This window comes from Tachyglossus aculeatus, chromosome 11 (assembly GCF_015852505.1).
Source record: "Tachyglossus aculeatus isolate mTacAcu1 chromosome 11, mTacAcu1.pri, whole genome shotgun sequence".
In the NCBI taxonomy this organism is placed as follows: Eukaryota; Metazoa; Chordata; class Mammalia; order Monotremata; family Tachyglossidae; genus Tachyglossus; species Tachyglossus aculeatus.
In genome coordinates, this window is record NC_052076.1 from 69413370 (window position 1) to 69438269 (window position 24900).

At 46.8% G+C, this 24900-nt stretch overlaps 1 protein-coding gene across 3 annotated transcripts in view; it reads left to right on the forward strand.

Annotated features, from left to right (window-relative positions):
* Positions 1-24900, forward strand: part of NTM (neurotrimin) — a 1106994-nt gene that overhangs the window by 1077258 nt on the left and 4836 nt on the right. The window contains exons 7-9 of one of the 3 annotated variants that reach the window (XM_038754388.1): positions 2954-3105; positions 6444-6479; positions 22559-22591. In XM_038754388.1, the coding sequence (XP_038610316.1) occupies positions 2954-3105; positions 6444-6479; positions 22559-22591 (221 nt within the window). The remainder of the gene's footprint in view (positions 1-2953; positions 3106-6443; positions 6480-22558; positions 22592-24900) is intronic. The other 2 variants (XM_038754389.1, XM_038754390.1) reach the window with 2 other exon arrangements.

Below are 24900 nucleotides of genomic sequence, written 5' to 3' on the forward strand. Positions count from 1 at the left end.
TCTTCATTCTTAGAGACTGAACCCTATGTATAACCACAGTAATGGATTTTGATGTCTGTCTCCCTCTTGGGTCTGTCATCTTCTCGTTGGCAGGGATCATGTCTACCTAGTGTTTTGTATTGTTCTCACCCAAATGCTTAGTACAGTTTCCTGCATATAGTAGACATTCAATAACATGGCCTACTGGAAAGCGATCGGAGCTAAGTTTTAGAAGGACCTGATTCCTAATCCTGGCTCTGCCCCTTATCTGCTGCGTGACTTTGGGCAAGTCACATAACTTCACTGTACCTCAGCTACCTCATCTGTAAAATGGGGATTGAGACTATGAGCAGCATATAGGGGAGAAACGGTGTCCAATTTGATTAGCTTGTATCTACCCCAGCACTTAGAAAACTGCTTGAAACATAGTAAATGCTTAACAAATATCACCATTATTAACTGATTGATTGATGCATTTTGATTGATTTGATTGATGAACCCCTGCTCTTGAGAATCTTTGTCTAAATTAGGGAGGCAAGATAGAGCTGAAGATACCGTTGTGTGTGAGCCGTGCATGGCTTCTTCTTTGTTTATCCTGCTTATTGGAGAATTGTAATTTTCATGAGCCCTCTTTGGGATGATTCTCTGCCCAAGGATGGCCTGACACTGCCTCTGGTGCATTAGTCTTTGGGTTCTGTATTATTAATGACACAGGTGGGTGGTCAAGTGTTCTGCAGACTCTCGATTTCAAGAAACTGAACCCTGCCTCTGACTGTGTCTCTGTCATATGGCCCCACTCGTGGGATAAAGTGGGATAAAGCCTTTTTTGGACACCTCAGCAGCAAGAGCAGCTTCATCTTAGCAGTAGAGGTGATGGAAGCCTTCTCTTCCTGGACCACCAATATACCATCATTTATCGTTCTGGAGTTCTGCACCCCTCTTGTCCCCAGTGAAACTCCAGGGCCAAGTCGGTGGGTTATGGCAGGTGCATGCCTCATAAGGACCAGAATGAGGGCACACCTTCTTCATCCTATTCCTCCTTCTTCTGGCAGGAGGCAAGGGATGCAGCCACCATCTTGGCTCCATCTCTGGCTTCTTTTCAGCTCCAATGGGTGGAACAAGTTAGCTGCAGCTGCTACCCTTGCCCAAAAGCTAAGGGGATGAAATGAATGGCTTCGATAAGTCAATACCAGTAAACCAGCTCGGAAACAGAAGGATCTGGTACTCCATTGAGGAAAAAAAAAAAAACCAGCACACTTGCAGAGTGGACATGGGGGTCAAAGATATCCCAAACCTGATAGCCTTTCTTAACAGAAGCCCAAATCCACACTGACACCTCCCATCAATTACCAACAACCCAAATCACAAAAATCTATTAGCCACATCTAGTAATCAATAAACTGTATTCATGAACAGCCTTTTGTGTGCAGAGTACTCTACTGCTTCAGAGAATGCAGTATTATCAGTAGACATGATCACTAACTTCAAGAATCTTGCAGTCCTGCAATCTCAGCGTGTATATATTTGCATTTATTCCATTGTACATTAGTTCATTTTGATGGCTCTGTTTGACAATATAATCATTATTATTATTATTGCATGTCTTAAGCAGTTACTCTGTGCCAGGCACTGTACTTTTTAGTCCGTCTCTCCCTGAGGGCAGGAAATGTGTCACTGGATTGTTTTCAACTTCTCAAGGACTTGGTAAAGGGCAATGCACCCAGCTGGTGCTCAGTAAGTGCTATTTCCTACTACTGCAGTGGGGCTATCAGGAAATGTTCATTCAGTCGGTAGTATTTGTTGAGTGCTTACCGTGTGCAGAACACTATACTACTAATAATAACAGTGATGATGGTATTTGTTAAGTGCTTACTATGTGCCAAGCACTCTTCTATGCACTGGGGGAGATACAAGGTAATCAGGTTGTCCCACGTGGGGCTCACAGTCTTCATCCCCATTTTACAGATGAGGTAATTGAGGCACAGAGAAGTTAAGTGCCCAGAGTCACACAGCTGACAAGTGGCAGAGGCGGAATTAGAACCCACAACCTCTGACTCCCAATTCTGTGCTCGTTCCACTGAGCCACGCTGCTTCTCTACATGCTTGGGAGAGTACAACAAATGTACACATTCCCTGCCCACAACATGCTTACAGTCTGGCGGGGGGGGGGGGGGGGGGGGAGACAGACATTAATATGAATGAATGAATTACAGATATGTCATTAAGTGCTGTGGGGCTGGGATGGGGGATGAATACAGAGAGCAAGTCAGGATGACACAGAATGTGAATTGCCCCGATTCACCCCACAACTTATAAATGGACCGATCGGGCATTGTGGCACTTCAAGGATCCCACCACAACCACATCTGGAAAGCAAGAATGGCGATGGCGGGTCAGAGGATGATCAGAGCCTCCAGTCTCTTACAGCACATCTAGAAAGCTATTTACCCAGAAGCAGAATCAAGCAGCTTTGGACTGAGAACATCCCCAGAGATGACCAGGAAATCCTGGACAGCAAGTCAACTGAAACAGTATTTATGAAAAGCAACCCATGCATGGCTCCAGCCATAAATGAGAAGGCTTCATTCATTCATTCAATAGTATTTATTGAGCAATTACTTCGTGCAGAGCACTGTACTAAGCACTTGGGAGAGTACAGTACAGTAATAAATGATGCATTCATTGCCCACAACAAAGTTACAGTCTAAAGGGGGGAGAGATGGACATTAATATAAAAAAATTACAGATGTGTATGTAAATGCTGTGAGGCTGGAAGAGGGAAAGAATAAAGGGAGCAAGTCAGGAAGACACAGAAGGGAATGGGAGAAGAGGAAAGAGAGTTGTTTACACCCTTAGTGGGGTGGGAGAAAAGGAGGGTAGGAAATAGGAGATTCTGCAATCCCAATCCCACATGCCAACTGAAAGCCATTTCCCTTTTTCATCTTTTTTTTTCCTTCTCTCCTGCTGGTCTCAGGCTGATTGAAGATCAGAAGGGGATGAAAGTTGAAAACAGACCCTTCTTTTCTACCCTCACCTTCTTCAATGTCTCTGAACACGACTATGGGAACTACACCTGCGTAGCCTCCAACAAGCTTGGCCACACCAATGCCAGCATCATGCTGTTCGGTGAGTCAATACCTGGGCAGGGTGGGAGGGAGAGAGGAGGCAGGGAGCGATACTCTGAGTTGAAGTAAGAAAGGGGGGAAATAGGGAGGCAAGCAGAAAGGGAAAGGAAAAGGTATTCTAAGGAAGAAAAGGAGCCTTTTGAATATAAATGAAAGAGGCTGTTTCACCTCCTTAGAAGGAAGAAAAGAGTAAGATGGTTTTGGATTGGGATTAAATCTGTTTACTTTGGGGTTATGAACTGGGGCTTGAATGGAAGATCCAGGTGCCGAGTGAGCATTCAGACACGAGGGAATGTCACCAGTTACCTCGGTCTTCGTCGGAAGGTGTCCGCCATCTTTATCCTGGGGGAGGGGAACGCTGCCTCTCTGCCATTTGGTTCCCATCCTGTGATTCTCAGCCCAAGCCAATGATTCATCTCCTGCAGTGAGGAGACGTCCAACTCCATGTTCATTGCAGACTTGGCTTTCCATACACTGGCCTCACTACATCCTCTAATCCTGACCTGTTCCCAGAAGGAATATCCTGGGATTGCTACCCTCCCTCTTCTGTGACCTGCTTTATCTATCCTCCCCAATCATAGAGAGCAGCAGGGCCAGCTTCCATTCACCAGGAAACTAAAACACAATTTGAGCTTAATCTGTTCCACCCTGACACAGGATAGTATTTCAAAAGGGCCCAGGTACTTTCTGGGAACCAAAGGTGGCTCAGCCTCATGCCCTTGACCTAAGCAGGTTCTGATCTGCCCAACCTCGGGTTTGTTCTAGAATCCAGAGGGAGTCAGGCTCTTCCAATTAGCCAATGAGTAGGGGAAACAAGAGCAAACAGAAAACTGATTCTTGTGCCCCAGCTGAATCGGATCTTATAACCAACTCCTGACACTCATGTGTTGATGTTGGAAGAGCCCTGGCTCTTCAAGACTTGCTCCTGACCAAACACCCATCTGCTCCCAGGGAAGGTTCTGGTTATGCCCATAGTTGCTGGCTCTATGACAGCAATATGGGACGTTTGAGATGTGAAAAATAATAATAATAATGATGATGGCATTTATTAATCGCTTACTATGTGCAAAGCACTGTTCTAAGCCCTGGGGAGGTTACAAGGTGATCAGGTTGTCCCACGGGGGACTCACAGTCTTAATCCCCATTTTACAGATGAGGTAAGTGAGGCACAGAGAAGTTAAGTGACTTGCCCAAAGTCACACAGCTGACAATTGGCAGAGCCGGGATTTGAACCCGTGATCTCTGACTCCAAAGCCCGGGCTCTTTCCACTGAGCCATGCTGCTTCTCCTAAAAATGTAATCTGACTTTCCTAGGAACTCGGAAAGTGCTTTCTAGGAACTAGAGGGCGAGCTTTGTGTCTTTCTCAGGTGTTTCCCCATGGATCACCCCGTGCTTTCAGCAGCTCACCCACTTCCCCCAGCTTCCAGGAGGCCAAAATCCTACTCAGAGAAGCTCCTGGGGGCCAGCTCCAGAAGAGAACATGTGGCGGGTCAACCCAGGTCTCAGCTCTTGGTTTGCATGTTACATAGCAAATCCTGGGGCTGCTTCCAGATGGGGAGCCTCAGGACAGCCAGCTTGTTTTTGCAGAATAAAAATTACATTTTGTCTTTGGGGTTCCAGGGGTCTCTGCCAGTTCCTTAGACCCAAATGAGGATCTGTACCACTGACCAGATTAGGTATCCATCTTTCAGGGACAAGATCCTGGTCACTATTGATTATCGGAGAACAAGGACCAATGCTCCCCCGGTGCTCATGGTCCAGTGAGGCTAGGTGCCAGGAACAGAGCTTCCTCTTCCGATTCCTGAAGCCACCAGACTCTGCCCTGATTCCAGGGGGTGGCCATAGTCTAAAGTCATGCACTGCATTTATGCTACAAGAAACCCGTCAGATTGGGAGAGTCCTCTGCAGAGAACTAGCCAGAGCTACCAGGAAGGAGGAGGAGAAAGAAGAGAGGAAGTTTGATATTATCCATCATCCCTACCTGCCCTGATCTCAGGATCAGGGAGCAAAATGCCCTGAACCTGCAGAGTAGCCATTTTGTTCCTCTCCTTATTCATGACATTTCGGCTTCAAGATTGCTTTCAATCCCCACCATGGTGTACCCACAAAACGCAATCTCCAAAGTAGAGAATGAGGCTGAATGGAGGTGGGAGGGAAGAGTCTTGGGTCTGGTCTTGGTTTTTGACTGGTGTCTTCTTGGCATAAGAAGATGGGGCAGAGCCATAGAGGAGTGAGCTACTCCTTTTCCCCCCATCCTCATATGTCTACCCAACCCCTATTCCTGGTCAGTTTACATTGAGTTAACAAGGTGATTTCACTAGCTCGTGGTCGGAGAAGTCTTCAGGGAAAATGAGTGAATGTTCCAAGAAAATACCAGAATGAGGATCATAAACAAGTCAAACTTCAGGGTTGAGGACAGAGGAGCTTTGTCACATTGGATCTTTTCAGAATCCTTTGCGCAGCAATAAACCCATCAACACACACAGAGTTAAGTATGACAGGACACCCCAACCCGGCATGCCCTTCCTGGATTTCACTGGCTCAGCAATTCCATCAACCTTCTGGAATTTCATTGACCTCCAAAGTGGTTCATTGACATGTGACCCAAGAACAGGATAGAAACCACAGTGATGGGTCTCTGAGCTCTGGAGATCCAGGATAGAATCAGCCCAAGTCCAGTTGAATATGCTTGGAAGGATCTGGGTGGGATCTTCCATTTTGCCTCCTCCTCCTGCAAGAACCCTAAGCAGAATGGGGTGAGCAGACATGGAGGACTCCTTGTCCCTTCTCAGCATGCCATTTCAGCAGTCTTATAGCTAGTCCTGACACTCCAGCCTGAACCTCAATGGCCTGGCCCTGGTGGGGGCATGTCATCGCCTCCCATCCCTGCATCTTGGGATTTCCACAGATGCTCCTCTGAGTTATCTCCTCTTTACACCCTCCCCTGAAGTTGCTGGGCCAGCAGGGCCTACTGACCTTGACCATAAGCCTGGGGTCCACCCAGCAGCCGGGAGGAATTGAGACCCATTCCATCTGTCTCCTCAGCCCCCTGGTCCTTCACCCCGATAGGACTGTCTCTGAAGGTGAATTTGAAGGGCTGCAGGGAAGGGTCACCCCACAGCACCGATGACTCTCATTGCTGCATCTTGCCGAAGAAGTATAACTGCTGTCCCACTGCGCCTCCTCCCATTTCCATTCTTCCATTGTCCTCCCATGACATTTCTTATTTACATGGCAGTGTCTCTGGGAAGCAATGTACAATTATTTATATATACTGTCTGTGTGCATATATACTGTGTTTTCATTGTTCTCTTCCATCTCTCCCTCACCCGGTTTAGAAATAAATGAGCCTACAAGCTCAACTTTGTTCCAAGGTCAGTATTGTTTTTTTGTTTTCTGTTGCATCTTTTCCTTCTTGTCTTCCTTCCTTCCCCTTGCCTCTGTCCCCATCCCAACTCCTAGCTTATCCTCAATCCTCCTGCTCAGGTGGCCGCATGGAGATGTTTTAGGAAGGATGATGATGCCCGACAGTTATCCCGAGAGGAGGCGGGAAGGGGACAGAGGGAGTGATTAAGGGAGGATACTCCAGTGATTTGCTGAGATGCTGCACTCAGCCCTCTGGATCCAGTCAATCAGTGGGAAAAGTCATAAGACCCAGGGGGGAACTAATAGCAGGGGGGAGGGGTCTTGGTCACATGCTCCAGTCCCACCAGTGGTCTCTTTGTCAACCAGAGCAAAACCCAAACAGAATGGAGGGTTGAAGAAGCCTGTTTCTGAACACTCTGGTCACTGTTGGCTGTGGCCCCCCAAATCCATCCAGGAAGGTGGGCAAAGCTGGCAAAGGTCAGGAAGGGTCTCTCCACGATTGTATTGTACAAAAGTCCAGATTGACAGCTTACAGCCATCGCGGAGGACGGTGTATGCCCATCCTCTCACAGGGGCCGCAAGGAGATAAAAATCTCAATTGATGCCTTAAGCAATCGACTCGCTCGTATCCACATTCCTTCTCCCTTCTTTTCTTTTTGGCCGACTTCCCACTTGCATGCTCATGCATCTCTTCATGCATCTCCTCTTCATCTTCACCTCCTGTTCTCCATTCTCCCACATAAGAACTGCTAACTCTCCACCCCAGCTCTAACGACTCATCAGGGTATGTCGCTCTTTACCACTACTAAAGTACTACTATTCCAGTACTGGACCTTAACCCTAGAAATAGAGAGAGATAAAGAGGAGAGGGAGAAAGAAGGAGAGAAAGAGAGAGAGAGAGAGAGAGAGAGAGAGAGAGAGAGAGAGAGAGGAGAAAGAGAAGGGAGAGAGAAACACAGGAGAGAAAGAGACATGGGGAATGACTGAAGATGAGAAAGGGGTGTACTTTTCCCTCTAGCCCAGGAGAGAAGGGTATAGAAGACAGGATCCCATCAGGGACCACTTTTTGAGGGTTTGGTTTGCCCCCCTCTAGTCCTCCTACCTGCTTGTCTCATCCTCCCAGTCTACCCTAACCTGCTTGTGAGCAACCTGAAAGGGTATCCTTTTAGATTGTGAGCCCACTGTTGGGTAGCGACTGTCTCTATATGTTGCCAACTTGTACTTCCCAAGCGCTTAGTACAGTGCTCTGCACACAGTAAGCGCTCAATAAATACAATTGATGATGATGATGATGATGAAAGAAAAAAAAGTGGATGTTGGCAGAGGAGGAGGAAACTAGAGGAGGAAAAGACAGGTTAAAGTCAGACAGAGGATTTGCTCTAATGTGGCAACCTAGACACAGGGAAGAAATAGATGCACAGTGCAACTCTGCAGATGTGAAGGAGGAAAAGAGACAGAGGGATAGATGAACAAAGACAACAGACCAGGGAGTACAGCAGAGAGCTGGAGGGGACCAAAAGAGGAGGTGACATGGACATGTGCAAGAGAGAGATGGACAGATAAAAGAGATGGATGGATTGTCGAAGCAATAAGGTGGATGGATGCCAGAGGCCATGGTCTCCAAGCAGGTCTGTGGAGGTATAAGAGTTCGCTCTGAATGTGTAGTTTTCATTCGTAGAGACCACTCTAAGTTTTAAGCTCCTGCCAGTGTTTCCAGGAAGCTGAGATTTACCCAGTGTATCTGCTGTTGGCCATACTGCTGGAGGGAACAATATACTTTTCCAAACCTGCTGTCCCAAGCAGCTCCAAAATAATTGCAGGCGTTCAGTGTCGAGGCGGTGAGCTGAGTCAGACCCAGCGTGACTGACCCCGATCTGCAAAGAGACATTAGGAAGCAAATGATGACTGATCCACTTGGTAGCGTGAGGCCAGAGGAAGCTGGTTTTTGCAGGCTTTTGCGGGAGAGGACCATATGCCAAGCGTCCCCAGGGGCACACACCTTGGGAGACAGGCAATCAGGTACCACAACCTAATTCTGTCCCCGCTAATTCACTGCCTTACTTTGGAAAAGCTGCTCAATCTCTCCCTGTCTTGTTTGTGGTAAAATGGGCTTGGGGGCCCTGGTCCTGACACCTCCCCCTCACAAAGTGGGCATTTCAGAGTCACGAAATGGCCATGTTGAGATTCCTAAATGATGCTTATTTGTACCTGAGAAGCAGCATGGCCTAGTATACAGAACATGGGCATGGGACTCATAGGATCTGGGTTCTAATCCGTTCTGCCACTTGCCTGCTGTGTGACCCAGGGCAAATCACTTAACATCTCTGTGCCAGTTTCCTCATCTGTAAAAATGGGGATTAAATACCTGTTCTCCCTCCCACTTAGACTAAAAGCCTTTTGTGGGACAGGAATTGGGTCTCATCTGTTTATCTTGGATCTATCCCACTGCTAATACTATGCTTGGCAATTAGTAACTGCTTCATAAATACCACACATAATTATTAACTGCCCATAAATGAGAAGCGGCGTGGCTCAGTGGAAAGAGCACGAGCTTGAGAGTCACAGGTCATGGGTTCAAATCCCAGCTCTGTCACTTGTCAGCTGTGTGACATTAGGCAAGTCATTTCACTTCTCTGGGCCTCAGTTACCTCATCTGTAAAAAGGGGATTTAGACTGTGAGTCCCACATGAGACAACCTGATCACCTTGTATCCTCCCCGGTGCTTAAAACAGGGCTTTGCACATGGTAAGCACTTAACAAATGCCATTATTATTATTATTATTATTATTATTATTATAAATATATATTTGTAGGCATGAACTCAGCTGTAGAGGTAGTAGCAAGCAATCCCATTAGTATTGTGGCCACTGTAGGGTACATTAATTGTATCTTCTGTTGTGTCAGGAGGGCAAATAGCCAAGAGCAAAGAAAAAGAAGCACTGTGCCCTAGTGGAAAGAGCTCAGATTTGGTAATCAGAAAACCTACGTTGAAATCCCAGCTCTGTCTCTTGTCTCCTGGGTTACCTTGAGCGAGTCACTTAACTGCTCTGTGCTCAGTTTCCTCATCTGTAGAACAGGTTCAATACCTTTTCTCCCTCCTACTTAGACTGTGAGCCCCCTGTGGGATAGGGAGTGTGCTCAACCTCATTATCTTGTATCTATCCCACTGCTTAGTATAGGGTCGAGCACATAGTAAGTGTTTAACAAATACCACAGTCGTCGTTATTCATATTAAATATATTGTAGTAAGGGAACGACTCTACCAACTCTAACATACTGTACTCTCCTAAGTGCTTAACTCCTCTCTGGATCACACTTGGAGAGTTTCCAGTATCAACTACGGGAGAGAGAGTCAAGCAGAGGCATACCATTCCAGGCCTAGTTTTGGCAGTGGTTAGTGAGTGGAAAGCAACCGGCTATAAGTCAAAATTAGCCAGTGCTGGACAGCAGCAGCACGGGAGAGAGTTAAGGGCGGAGACCTGTGCTCTGCACATAGTAAGCGCTCAATAAATATGATTGATGATGATGGAAGAAGGTGATGGTAAACCACTTCCTTATTTTTACCAAGAAAACTCCATGGATACACTACCAGAACGACTGCAGATGGAGGTGGGGCGTTCTGGGAGAGATGTACCCGTGAACTCGTAATGGGTCGGAGACGACTCGACAGCATGACAAGAAGCACTTAATACAGTGCTCTGTAAACAAAAGCACTCAATAAATACAATTGATTTATCGATTGATTAATATACCAGTCCAACAGGGGGAGAGGGTGGGATCAGCTATACCTTAATTACAACTGCACAGATGGGCAAAATTCACTTCTGGGGGCATCAGTTCCAACACCAAGGTCAATTGGAGAAGTAACATGGCCTAATGGAGAAGCAGCATAGCCTAGTGGAAAGAGCACAGGCCTGGGATTCAGAGGACCTGGGTTCTAATCCCAATTTCTGCCACTTGCCTGTTGTGTGACTCTGGGCAAGTCATTTAACTTCTCCATGCCTTAGTTTTCTCCTCTGTAATATAAGAATCCAATTTCTGTTCTCCCGCCTACTTAAACTGTGAGCCCCACATGGACCAGTGACTTTGTCCAACTTGATAAACTTGAATCTACCCAAGAATTTAGAACAGTGCTTGACATAGAGTCAGCGCTTAATAAATACCATTAAAAACCTATATTGGAGAGAGGAGAATCAATCCATCTATCGATCAATCGAGTGTTTACTGTGTGCAGAGCAATGTACTAAGTGAGTATAGTGCAATAGAGTTGGCAGCGTGGCTTAGTGGAAAGATCACAGTCTTGGGAGTTAGAGGTCCTGGGTTCTAACCCCACTCTGCAACTTATCAGCTGTGTGGCTCTGGGCAAGTCTCTTAACTTCTCTGTGCCTCACTTACCTCATCTGTAAAATGGAGATTAAGACTGTGAGCCCCACGTGGGACAACCTGATTGCCTTGTATCTACCCCAGGGCCTAGAACAGTGCTTCGCACATAGTAAGCGCTTAACAAATACCATCATTACTACTGCCCACAAGGAGCTCATTGTGTATAAGGAATGTGTCTGTTACATTGTTGTGTGGTACTCTCCTGAGCACTTAGTACAGTGCTCTGCGCACAGTAAGTACTCAGTAAATACAATTCAGTGCTCTGCAAGCAGTAAATGCTCAATAAGTATGATTGATTGATTGATTGATTTAAAAGGAGCTTACAGTCTAGAGAAGTTATTGGTTTCAGGCACTGAGAGGGCTCAGCAACTATGGGAAGCTCAACTCTTGGGGAATAAAGGATAAGTGCCTTTTATAGGTCAACTGGCTGTCACAGTTGCAACTCATAACTGAAAGCCTGGACTAAGTGTACCAAGGGGAGCAGACACATCCTCTGAAATTTTGATTCCTGCCCCACCAAGAATGTTTAAACATTTTCTTACTAGTCCACAGCTAATGGGTGAGGCATTTCAAGCAGAAGACAGTGCGGTCAGGGAGGGAGGCTCTTTCACAGACAGACCTGAGGGCTATCAGTATTCTGTGAGAAAGCTCTCTGTCTCACTGCCACCCACCTCTCTTCTGGCATGGCAAGCCCAGACTGCAGAGGCAAGGCAGCATACAGGGAACATGTTTGACTTGATTAACTTGTATCTGCCTCAGTGTCCAGTACAGTGCTTGGCCCACAGTAAACGCTCAACAGATAGCATTATCACTGTTCTTAGTATCTGTTCCATGGAACTATAGCAGCTCTGATGTTCTGGAGGGCTGGAGGGGGGAGTGGAGTGGGGAGAAGGGAATGTAGACTGTGAGTCACGTATGGGACAGGGAGTGGATACAACATGATGACCTGCTGTCTACTCTAGTGCTTAAGACAGTTCCTGGCATCTAGAAGTAGCGTGGCTCGAGGAAAGAGCCCGGACTTTGGAGCCAGAGGTCATGGGTTCTAACCCTGGCTCTGCTACTTGCCAGCTGTGTGACTTTGGGCAAGCCACTTAACGTCTCTGTGCTTCATTTACCTCATCTGTAAAATGGGGATTAAGACTGTGAGCCCCACGTGGGACAACCTGATCACCTTGTATCCCCCCCAGTGCTTAGAATAGTGCTTTGCACATAGTAAGCACTTAACAAATACCAACATAATTATTATTGTATCCCCCTCCTCCAGCACTTAGAACAGTGTTTTGCACATAGTAAGTGCTTAACAAATGTCATCATTATTATTAGTAGTAGTAAGTGCTTAACAAGTGCCATAAAAACAAAAACAAAACCCAAACGAAACATTCCTGCTCTCCTTTGGCATTGGCCTCAGAAATCTGATGGCCTTTGTACCACCAGGACTGCCTGAGGACAAATCCAAGCAGCATCCAGATAAAAACGGTTCCTCTTGGCGAGAACTTCTCACCCTCAGCAGGTGAAGTGAGCTGCTCTGGGTCATGGACGAGCTGTGCGTTATTTCCTCATCCAAGATGGCAGTGCACTGTGTCTTTTCGGATATTGGATATCAGCATCTTTAAATGCAGAGAAAGGGAGTCAGACAGAGCTCTACCTGGGGTTCAAGGCTGTTTGCCATTCCGGGACGTGACTGAACTGAAATCTCAACTTCCTCTGTCTTGTATTCTGAATCCTCAGTGACTCGCACAAACACATCAGCTTGAGCTTCGCCCTCACATCAGGATTTGATTTTGCAGGTGTCCCAGCATGTTAAAGAAAGGATTAGCCCTTCAGTGGCCCTTTCGCCCTTGGTTTATCCAGGCTGGAAAGTGTCACGCACTCCCCATTGCAGACTCCATGGCTGTTCATCTCCGCTAGCATTCTCTTGTGTCTTTTATCTCCCAGGCATTAAGTCGGCTTTGATGGCATCAGCGGACAGGGAAAGGCCGTCTGATTAATTCCGGCGGGTCTTGCAGTGACCATCAAACCAATTTATTAGAGAATCCAGGATCGGAGTAAACTCTGTCTATCACACGGAAACGATTGCTCGTGAAAGTGATGATCAGGTCTTTCCCTCAAAGGATTAAGGACAGTTAATTAGGCCCAGAATTGCATCATGTAACGTTTCAACGCTAAACATGTCAAAATCCACTTGATGATTTTCTTTCTTGAGGGTTGCCTATCCTGACATATACAAGCTACAGGGACCATTATCTCTGCCTAGCTGAATCAATTGGTCATATTTACTGAGCGCTTACTGTGTGCAGAGCACTGTACTAAGTATGTGGGAGAGTACGATATAACAATGTAAGAGAGGTGGTAGACACATTCCCTGCCAACAAGTTTACAGTCTAGAGGGGGAGAAATACATTAGTATTCATTCATTCAATCATATCTTTTGAGTGCTTACTGTGCTAAGAGCTTAGGCTAGTACAATACAACAATGAACGGACACATTCCCTGCCCAAAATGAGCTTACAGTCTAGAGTTGGGGAGATGGATTTCAATGCAAATAAATACTTTTCAGATATATTCATAAATGCTGTAGGACTGGAAGGGGGGAAGAAAAAAGGGAGCAAGTCAGGGTAATGCAGAAGGGAGTGGGAGATGAGGAAAAGGGGGCTTTGTTTGGGAAGGCCTCTATGTGCCTTCAATAAGACTTTGAAGGAGGGGAGAGTAATTGTCAAATTTGAAGAAGGAGAAACTTCCAGACCATGGGCTAGGGGTCGGTGGCGAGGTAGGCTAGGTTAGGGTACAGTGAGGTTAGAATTCGAGGAGAGAACTGTGCAGGCTGGGTTGTAGAAGAAGTGCTTTAAAGCCAATGGTGAGATAAATAAATAAATTACGGAGCAGTACATAAGTACATAAGAGGAATAATGGCCGATCTCTGGGCTCTCCCATACCATACACTTGGCATGATGGCCAACGACCAACAAGATAATCATGAACAGGTCCCTTGTAGCAGCATGGCGTAGTGGGTAGAGTATCGGCCCAGGAGTCAGAAGGTCATGGGTCCTAATCCCAGCTCTGCCACTCGTCTGCTCTGTGACCTTGGGCAAGTCACTTCACTTCTCTGTGCCTCAGTTGCCCCATCTGTAAAATGGGAATCGAAACTGTGAGCCCATGAGGAACAGGGATTGTGTCCATCCAGATTTGCTTACATACAACCCCAGCACTTAGTACAGTGCATGCACATAGTAAGCAGCTAACAAAAGCCATTATTAGAAAAGCACCATGGCTAGAGAAGCAGCGTGGCTTAGTTGAAAGAGCCCGGGCTTGGAAGTCAGAGGTCATGGGTTCTAATCCTGACTCTGCCACTTGTCAGCTGTGTGACTTAGAGCAAGTCACTTAACTTCTCTGGGCCTCAGTTACCTCATCTGGAAAATGGGGATTATGACTGTAAGCCCCACTTGGGACAACCTGATGACCTTGTATCTACTCCAGCTCTTAGAACAGTGCTTGGCATATAGTAAGCGCTTAACAAATACCACCATCATTATTATTATTATAAGGAAGACTGAGAAAACCCAATATGGGATTGCTCCGTTCTTTAAGTGTGTTCGGGCTTCACCCCATGCTGATCAAGCAGCCTGTAATTTTATTCCATTCAAGCTGTTGGAGAAGAAATGGGTGCTGAGATCAGCAGCTTGGTAGCCTCCTTTGTGTTTGGAATGGAAGAATCTGAGACAGCGGCCGATAGACTTTTTGGGGTTGGGCTCCATTTCAGCCAATCAATGGTATTTTTTAAAATGGCATTCATTAAGCATTTACTATGTTCCAGGTACTGTGCTAAGCACTGGAGTAGATACAACCTAATCAGGTTGGGCACAGTCCCTGTCCCACAAGGGGCTCACAGTCTAAATCCCCATTTTGCAGATGAGGTAACTGAGGCACAGAGAAGTGAAGTGATTTGCCCAAGGTCACGCAGCAGACAAGTGGAGGAGCCGGGATTAGAACCCAAATCCTTCTGACTCTCAGGCTTGGGTTCTAGCACTTAATGCGTGCAGAGCACTGTCCTAAGTGCTTGGGAGAGTACAGGTCTGTAACTTCCTTTGGCAGGGATCAAGTCTATCTACTCTACGTTTTGTATTCTACTCGCAAACATGCTTAGTACAGTGCTCTGCACAGAGTAAGCACTCAGTGAGAAGCAGTGTGGCCTGGCGAATAGAGCACATATCTGGAAGTCAGAAAGCCCAGCGTTCTAATCCTCGCTTCACCACTTGTCTGCTGCGTGATCTCGGGCAGGTCACTTAACTTCTCTGTGCCTCAGTTACATCATCTGTAAAATGGAAATTAAGACTGTGAGTCCCATGTGGGACAGCGAGTGTGTCTAACCTGATTAGCTCATATCTACCCCAGTGCCTGGAACATAGTAAGTGCTTAACAGATGCCATGGGAAAATGAATACTATCGATCAGTTACAATAGTGTTTGTAGATGTGATTTGTACTTTCAAGGAGCTTACCTTTTTGGCCACAAGTGAGTGCCTTGGTGTCCTTGGGAGGGTTGCAGCAGGGAGAGGAGGGGGGCCTTAAGACGAAAGGAATCTACACCTCATTCTCTAGGTGGAAGAGGAGACAAGCACCCAAGGCTGGTTATCTGTCCTGACCACTCAGGTCGTGCCCCTCCACTCCCTCCACCCATCTTTCTTCACTCTCCTCAGATTTATGGGCATGACACAGAAAAATGCATTTCTGCCCCAATTTTCTCAGGGAACATGAGGATCTCTTTCTTTCCTCAGCCCTGCTGTCCCTGCCCTCCAGCACAGCGAGCAAGTTCCTGAGAGGAAACTGCTAGACAGCCTCAGGAAATAGGAATCTGGTTCACACAGGAACAGCAGGGAAACTAGAAATCTAACAATTTGTCAAGCTATCCCAACCATCACCTGCTCACACTGAATGGAAGAAACTCCACACACAACAAAGCATCTGCCAACACATGTCACTAAATTTCTGTTCAAGCAGGTGGCATCATGAAGAGGGCTGTTTTTTGTTTAAATGCCCTGTGAGAATGTCTAATGTTCATTCATTAACCTACTTACCTAATAGGAGGGGTTAGAGCACTAATATAGATGTTGCTGTCTTCAGTCCTTGTAGAGTTCAAACATTTTTGGCAGAATCCTTAGTAGTAATTGTGGTATCCGTTAAGCACTTACTATGTGTCAAGCATTGTACTAAATGTTGGGATGGATACAAGATAATCATATCCCTCATGGGCTCACAGTTTAAGTAGGAGGGCGAACAGGTTTCGAATCCTCACGTTGCATACGAGGGGACTGAGGCTCAGAAAAGTGAAGTGCTTGACAAAGGTCAAACAGCAGGCAAGTGGTGGACCCAATAAGCATTTAACTGCATGCTCTGCAGACAGTAAGTGCTCAATTAATATTATTATTATTGTTATTATCATTGTTACTTAACAAATACTTGCCATGTGCCAAGCCCTTCTCTAAGCGCTGTGGTAGATACTGAGTTAATCAGGTTGGATACACTCCCTGTTCCATATGGGGCACCTAGTTTAAAAACAGACATCGAATTCCTATTTTACAGATGAGGAAACAGAGACATAGGGAAGTTAAGTGACTTGTTCAAAGCAGGCTCCTTGCAGAGCTGGGATTAGCACCCAGCTCCCCTGACTCACATGATAATAATAATAATGGCATTTATTAAGCGCTTACTATGTGCAAAGCACTGTTCTATGCGCTGGGGAGGTTACAAGGTGATCAGGTTGTCCCACGGGGAGCTCACAGTCTTAATCCCCATTTTCCAGATGAGGTAACTGAGGCACAGAGAAGTTAAGTGACTTGCCCAAAGTCACACAGCTGACAATTGGCAGAGGCGGGATTTGAACCCATGACCTCTGACTCCAAAGCGTGTGTTCTTTCCACTGAGCCATGCTGCTTCTCTGCCCATGCACTTTCCACAAAGCCACACAGCTTCCCCTAAACTAATCTGATCCCCTTCTGTGACTGAGCAGTGTTTCTGGAGACTAAGAGAGAATCAGTGGGATCATAGTCCTGACTGACGTCAGCCTCTTGACATCATTCTTAATGATAATAATAATGGCATTTATTAAGTGCTTTCTGTATGCCAGGCACTGCAATAAGTGCTGGGGTGCATACAAGCAAATTGGGTTGGACACAGCCCCCGTCTCACATGGGACTCACAGTCTCAAGCCCCATTTTACAGATGATGGAACTGAGGCACAGAGAAGTTAAGTGACTTGCCCAAGGTCACGCAGCAGAGCTGGGATTAGAACCCAGGTCCTTCTGACTCCCAGGCCTGGGCTCTGTCCACTAGGTCATGCTGCTTCTATCTACGGTGGTCCATAAAAATCTTTGTACAACTATAGACTTCAATAACTTGGGACATACCCATGATTCACAGCAACTTTAAGTGACATTCGTAAACATAATTCTTAGGTTTTACAGCAATAGAGATTTAATTCTTATTGACTTCAGTTCAGCTCATCATAGCACACAATTAACCTTCTCTTTTACCATTTCTGCATTTGTAAGTCAGGTAGCTGAAATAGAAATATGGCATTTAAATGAATGATGCTTTTAAGCACCATTTAAAATATCTTTTTATCCTAGGCATGCCGAAAGTTATTTCAATGTAAAGTTGCCAAGGACTTTATGGACCCCTCCTACTGTAAGTCCCATGTGGGACAGCGAATGTACCAGACCTGACTTACTTATATCTATCTACCCCAGCATAAAGAACAGTGCTTGACCCACATTAAGGGCTTCAAACATAGCCTTATTATTATATTATTACTTGTATATGATTTTGGAGGGCCCAGCCTACACCACAAAGTGGATAGACAGGACTGGAGGGTGGAGGAGCAGAGCGGGAGGGGGATTCATTCAACATGTTTCCTAGGGACAAACACTCTCCATTACCGTTCCCTGAGCTGTGTAAGGGAGATCAGAGACTCTTTGTTTCAGCAGAGAATTCCTGGGTTATTTAGCACTTATTGTGTGCAGAGCACTGTACTAAGTTCTTGAGAGAGTGCAGTGCAAAAGAGTTGGTAGAAACAGTCCTTTCCCACAAGGAGCTCACCATCTAGAGGAGACAGATATTAATATAAATAAATTACAGATATGAACATAAGTGCTTTAAGGCTGAGTTTAGGGTGACCTTCAAGCTCCTTAAAACCCATTGGAGAGGTTGAGTGTGGAAAGGGTTGCGTTGGAGAGCTGGGGTTCCCCTGCTGCCTCTGCTATAGTTAAACCAATGTCAGGGAAAGAGGTAAAGGGGCCCAGCTCAGGAGAGGTGGACAGGCCTGTTTATGAGTTGAAAAGTGGAGAGGAGTGGGGAGGAAATGGAGGAGTGATCATGAAAGAGTTTGGAAAGACCTATGCTTTGGAAAGATGGAGGGTGGTACTCACCCTCAGCACCCTGGGAACAAATTTGACCATGGGTGGTTGGTGGCATTGAAGAGATGTCTTTCTAACAGATGATTTGTTGGGCACTAGAGTCAAACACAACCCAGTAGTGCACTGAAGGCTCAGCTTAAACTTGCTCAGGAATCAACATCCTATAGGTTATAGACATTAGCGTCCAACCTCGGACTTCAATGGCCCAGGACAGATCTGCCCCATGGCAGTGAGTCACGGGGGAAGCCTGTGGTGAGCAGCTGCTGCTGTTATAGATTGTGACTTACGATAGCCCCAGGGTAATTAGAGTGAAGGTCAGAGATGAGCAACAAATCATCTCCCTGTCCCGAAACTTCCGGCCTAATGGACGCAGGAGAGCTACCTCCTTTGAAGAGCTCTATGCTGGGGCTTTGGGAAAAAGCAGAGGGATGAAAAGGACTAACTTGCTGCTGTTTCTGAAAGTCGACCCAATTCCCAGTCTCTCCTGAGGGCTGGCCCACTGCAGTCAGCGCTTTTGATTTTTAATGCTTGAAATTTCATTTCCGTTTTCACGTGCCCTGCGGGAGGACTCGGCTGAAGGCAGACAGGCGAAAGAAGGCTGTCAGACGGCCCCATTCCCTGTGGCAGCTCCAGCCCAAGTTAGGAAACTCCCATCATCCTCCCCTGGTTGCTCTTCTACAACTGGGTTATCAAAAATAACTGCCTCTGGTGCTTGTAGAGCGCTGTCATTGCCCAAAGAGAAAGTCCATCCATGATCGCACAGCATCTATGAGAGATAAGAAGAGGCAGACAGCATCTTCCCCCTATTTACAATCAAGGAAAATGAATTCCAGAGAGGTTAAGTGACTTTCCCAAGGTCACACTACAAGCCAGAGGCAAAACCGAAACCAGAACTAGCTTCCAGATTTCCAGCTCTACGGCATTTTCATGAGATCATTTTCAGGATGGAAGCCTCAGGGAGGTAAAAATCATTCAGCCATTGGGTGGGGCCGGGGGGAGACTACAGAAGCAGCTGGTTCCTCCCTTGACCAGTCCACCCATCCCACCCTTTCATAGCTGAGCTCAGCAAGATGAGCCTGGAAAATCCCTGCTGAACACACAAGTGGCAATATGGGTCGCTGAATCTCTCGAGCCCATTTTAATTCTATCTCTGGGTTCATTCCTGCACCATCTAGAGTATTGCTCCAGGAAACAGCTGGCCTGGGTTACAGTCCTAGATCTGTCTGTAGCTAGCGAAAGCTAATGAAGACCAGGCTTCCACTAGGCAATGGGCTACACCCGGCCCACCTTCTCGCTCGTTGTACGACTGGAGGATGAGGCAGTCTGAGTTGTGCTGGCGCCTTCCTCGATTCCTCTGTGCAAGCTCTCAGTTTATAGTTATTGATGGTCTCTTGATAGTTCTTGGTAGTCTCCACTCTACCAGCGCTACTGAAAAGCTGAAAAACCAGCACCAAGGAGCAGAGTCGCACCCCAGAAAGTGCCACTGGTGCAAATGTAATTAACCTGGAGATGTCTAGGGAAGGCAATATGACGAAGGGAAGAGATCATTGGATCAGGAGACCCGAGACCGGATTTTAGTCCCAGCTGTCTCCGGGCTGCTGGATGACCTTAGATAAGTCACTTAACCTGGTTGGGCCTCACTTCCCTCACCTGTAAAATGGGCATAAGGTAGTTAATGATGATAATAATAATTATGTTACTTGTTAAGCACTTACTATGTGCCAAACAATGTTCTAAGCGCTGGGGTAGATACAAGCTAGACAAGTTGGACAGAACCCCTGTCCCACATAGGGCTCATACTCTTGATCCCCATTTTACAGATGAGGTAACTGAGGCCCAGAGAGGTGAAGTGATTTGCCTCAAATCACACAGCTGACATGTAGTGGAGCCGGGATTAGAACCCATGAACAGGAGGCCCCTGCTCTAACCACTAAGGCACGCTGCTTGCTCTTCCTCACTTAGATTATGAGTCTCCTTGTTGGGTAGGGACTGTGTCTGGTCTGATTATCTTGTATTTACCACAGTACTTCGGTGCCTCGTAAGTGCTTTAAGAACTTAGTGCCATAATTATTCCTATTAAGTATGTTCATGTTGTTGTAGTGCTACATATACAGAAAAGTATGCAGCGGGGTGGAATTTTAGAATATCAGCTTGGTGGAAGACTTCTCACTGTCAATTTACTGGAAAGAGCCCAGCTCTGGGAATCAGGGAATCTAATGAATCAATCAATCGTATTTATTGAGCACTAACTGTTTTCAGAGCACTGTAGCTAGCACTTGGGAGAGTACAGTACAGCAGAATTTTAGACCCATTCCCTGCCCGCAATGAGCTTGTGGTCTAGGTCCAGTACTGCCTGCATGGGCTGTGCTATTAGTTGGAAGTTTTCCGAATGAAAAACCACCTAGGGCCTTTCCTGAAGTGGACAGGCCTCGCAGGAATCCTGAAAAAAAGCTGGCCAAAGCAAGTGGCGAAGACTGCAGTGTGGCTGTAAGGGTGACTACCTCCTGACGTAATGCTAATGGCACAACATTGGCAATATGCTGCGGTCCTTTAGGCCCTAAATGGATCTGTAAGTTAAAAAACCTCTGCGTGTGTTTCACAGGGTGCAGCACCCTTGCCTGAGTACTTGGTCATTTCACTTTTGACCCCAGAAGGAACACAAGTGGCAGGGACAAGAGAGTGCAAGTTGCACTGTGCAAACCACTAGCACTAGAATCAACCCCTCCATGCAGGTTCTCAGGGCTGAAGTCTCAAGACTGAGGCTCTTCCATGGTACCTGATGAGAGAATCCACCCTTGTCAAAGCCACTGGCCTCACCACCGCAGAAGATCATAGTGTTTATTGCACCTCCTGGGAAGGAGGCAGGTCAATTCCTCCCCTTGTGCTCCCCCACCCCCAACAGTATAATCCCTGTGTGAATTTCAAGTTGTCTAGGGCTTCCCTTGAGGGGAGGCCCAGAACTGTGCCTTTGTTCTGGCACAGGAACACTTAGGGCTGGTTATGGACAAGATCTGTGGTCGATGGGAGGGTCTGCTCTTCCCTCAATGCCCCAACCTGGAAGGGTCCTAACGAGAAGCAGCATGGCTCAGTGGAAAGAGGCTTTGGAGTCAGAGGTCACGGGTTCATATCCCAGATGTGTGACTTTGATCAAGTCACGTAACTTCTCTCTGCCTCAGTAACCTATCTGTGAAATGGGGATTAAGACTGTGAGCCACGCGTGGGACAACCTGATCACCTTGTAACCTCCCCAGCACTTAGAACAGTGCTTTGCACATAGTAAGCACTTAATAAATGGCATCATTATTATTATTAATGTCCCAGGATGGAGGTAGGTGGAAGTGGGAAGCCCCAGCCTACCATGAGCTCCCGGCTGGCTGGCTCTTTCCCCTTCCTCATGATCCTCCATTGCTGAGCAAGAACATAGCAGCCATGGTATAGGGCAGACTGGGCCACGGGTAAGGCTAACCTGGCACCATCATTTTGGGCTTTTATTCTTCATCCCTATCCACTGGTAGATCACTTCTGGATGTGGACAATCTGCTTTGTACTAATAATGATGGTAATGATGGTATTTGTTAAGTGCCTACTATGTGCCAAGCACTGTTCTAAGCACTGGGTCAGATAAAAGGAAATCATGTTGTCCCACATGGGGCTCACAGTCTTAATCCCCAATTTACAGATGACATAACTGAGGCACAGAGAAGGTAAGTGACTGGCCCGAAGTCACACAGCTGACAAGTGGTGCAGCTGGAATTAGAACCCATGACCTCTGACTCCCAAGCTCATGCTCTTTCCACTAGGTCACGCTGCTTCTCTACTGTGGCATTGTAGCCCGACCTCTCCAAGCTGGGGTTTCCCAATCAATCAATCAATCATATTTATTGAGTGCTTACTGTGTGCAGAGCACTGTACTAAGCGCTTGGGAAGTACAAGTTGGCAACATAAAGTTGGTCTGTATGTTTGCTGGTCTTTCCCAGTAAAGACCAATCCATTCCAGCCTCCCATAAAATCCCAGAGGTCCCTCAGGGGAGACAAGTTTCAAGGAGAAAAATAGCCAATAAAAAGCACAAGGAGCTCTTGGCCCTCCCCCACCTGCTCAGAGGTCTTCAGTCTCCCCAATCCCTACAAAGTTAGTGGTTGGAGTTTCTCCAGTTTATTGCCCCGCAGCATCCCCCAGTGAAGAGAGACAAGAAGTCCTCCAGCCAGTAAAGTCTCTGTTTCCTTCAGCCTGCCCCCGGACAGATCGGGTGCCCTCGATTGCTACCTGCCCTAACAGTGGCTTGTTTTTAATTTTTAGAAGAGAAAACTACAGCAATGACACCTTGGAAAGGTTAGTACGCAATCTTCTAGAGGATCCTTCCTTGGGTCTCTCCAACTCGCCTCCCATTCCCTCATCATTTTTCCCTCAGCTACCCTAATGAGCCGGTCGATTTCTGATGCCCAAGTAGAGAATAACTTTCCAGGCTGATTTCCGGGTCCTCATTCCCCAAGGATAACTGACGGCCCCCTCTCCACCCTCACCAACCCCCTTAACAGTTTGCTTTATCCTGCTCCTCTTACCAGATGCGGTCAGAGCCTGGCGCACCTGTCTCAGCCGTTCCTCTCCCAAACCTGCCTCTCTTCACCACTGTATTCCATATGCATTCCTCTTGTAGAAATTTCCCTTGCATGCTACCCCTCACTGACTCTTTCTCTCTGGCTCTCTTTTCTCTGGACCGAGGATGCCATCAAAAGGAAGGTGGGAAGGGGCGGGAGAGAAAGGGGAGGTCCTGGGGAGGGTCAGCCCACAACAGATAAAAAGTGCCTTGTCGTTTGAGGATCTCACTCCTGCCAGATGCTTTGGATAGATAATTGATGCTGAGAACCATTCTCCGGGACCCTAATGTTCCAGTAATTGGCCTCTATGAGCCATCATATTTCCCTAATGAGCCGGAGACAGCAAATACCTCAAATATGGAGCGGAGCTGACACTGAAAGGAGACATCGAGTGGCTAGCGTACAGTCCAGGCCAGTGGCCTTTGGGGGGAAACACAGCTTCATGAGGTCGGGCCAGCAGTTTCTTCATGAGGCCTGGAGAGGCCAGAAGTAGGCAAGCTGCTCTCAACCTCAAATGTTTCAAGTTATGACAAACGTTGCTTTCAATTGAGGCAGGTTTTTTCCTGTTTGCTCCCTGTTCAGGTGGTTTCCTCCCTGTTTCGGCTTTGTAACACATCGGTTTCCACTTTTCAGCACTAGCCTCCTTTCTGGCACCAGCACCGAGGCCTCGCGGAATCAGAGTGGCTGGCTCACAGGAGCTGCAGAGAAATGGGGAAACAACTTTAGAAGTTGCAACAGTCATGGGAGGGAGTGGGAAGTCGTTGAAGAGGATGGGTCGGAGGCGTGCAAAGTGGGAGAGGCTGGGATGGGGAAGGATGGGAAGTGTGGGTGATCATGGTGATTACTGGCCCTTTTTACTTTTGATGTAGTAAAAGTCGATTATCTTACAGTTGGGCATCTCTGACAATATAAATAGATGACTGGCTCTATTTCTCTACTCTGATGGATTGGGTACACAATTATGCATTACATCGGGAAGAATAGGGTATCTGACCCCAGTTTTGAAACCAATCCCTCATTTATTTGATCTCTGCACAGGAAGCCTTTTACAAGAACAAATTTGGTCCTAAGTCTGAGGGCTACCTATGTAGCTGCTAATGGTCTCACCATGTGAATAAAAAGCCAAGAAAAGTCCTGAGCTGTCCTGGAGTCTCTGGGAGGGTATTTTCCCCATTGCAGTATCCAGCGTTACTTGGATCCATGCTAAAGACTCAATGTTCCCAGATCCCAGAAAAAGAGCCTTGCCAAGTGGAAAGAGCCCAGGCTGGGACTCAGAGGACCTGGGTTCTAATCCTGAAATTAACACTTGCCTGCTGTGTGACCTTAGGCTAGTCACTTCACTTCTCTGGGCCTCCATTTCTTCATCGGCAGGATGGGAATGCACTACCTGTTCCCCCCCTACTTAGACTGTGACCCCCAGATGAGACGGGGACTGGGTCTGATCTAGTATCTTGGCACATAAAAAGAGCTTAACAAATACCACAATTAGATTCCCCGGAGACTTCCAGTGGAAGAATATTCTGTCAGGGTCAGCTAGCATTCTGACCTTCTCCATAACCCCGCTGTACTCAGTTCACCCCTTCCTTCGCTCCCCCAGCAGAGATCGGAGAAGTGCTCAGGTAGTTATGAAGTAGTGGAAATTGTTCCTGGAAATTTCTCACCAGTCTTAGCCTCCAATAGAAATGAGAAGTATGGTATTTGTCAAGTGATTACTATGTGCTAAATACTGTACTGAGCAACTGGAGTAGATAGTAGATAACCAAATTGGAAAAAGTCCCTGTCCCTCATGAGGGATCACAGTCTAAGTAGGAGGGAGAACAGGTATTGAACTCTTATTTTACGGATGAAGAAACTGAGCCTCGGAGAAGTGACTTGCCCAAGTCACCCAGCAGGCAGTGGAATTAGAACCCAAGACCTTTGAATCCCAGGTCCTTGCTTTTTCCACTAGGCCACACTGCAGCATGATGATCTGGAGTCCTGGAGACCTCTTTTCCCTGGGCTTTCATCCTAGGCTCAAGAGGCTGAGGGGGAGGTGGGAGAAGA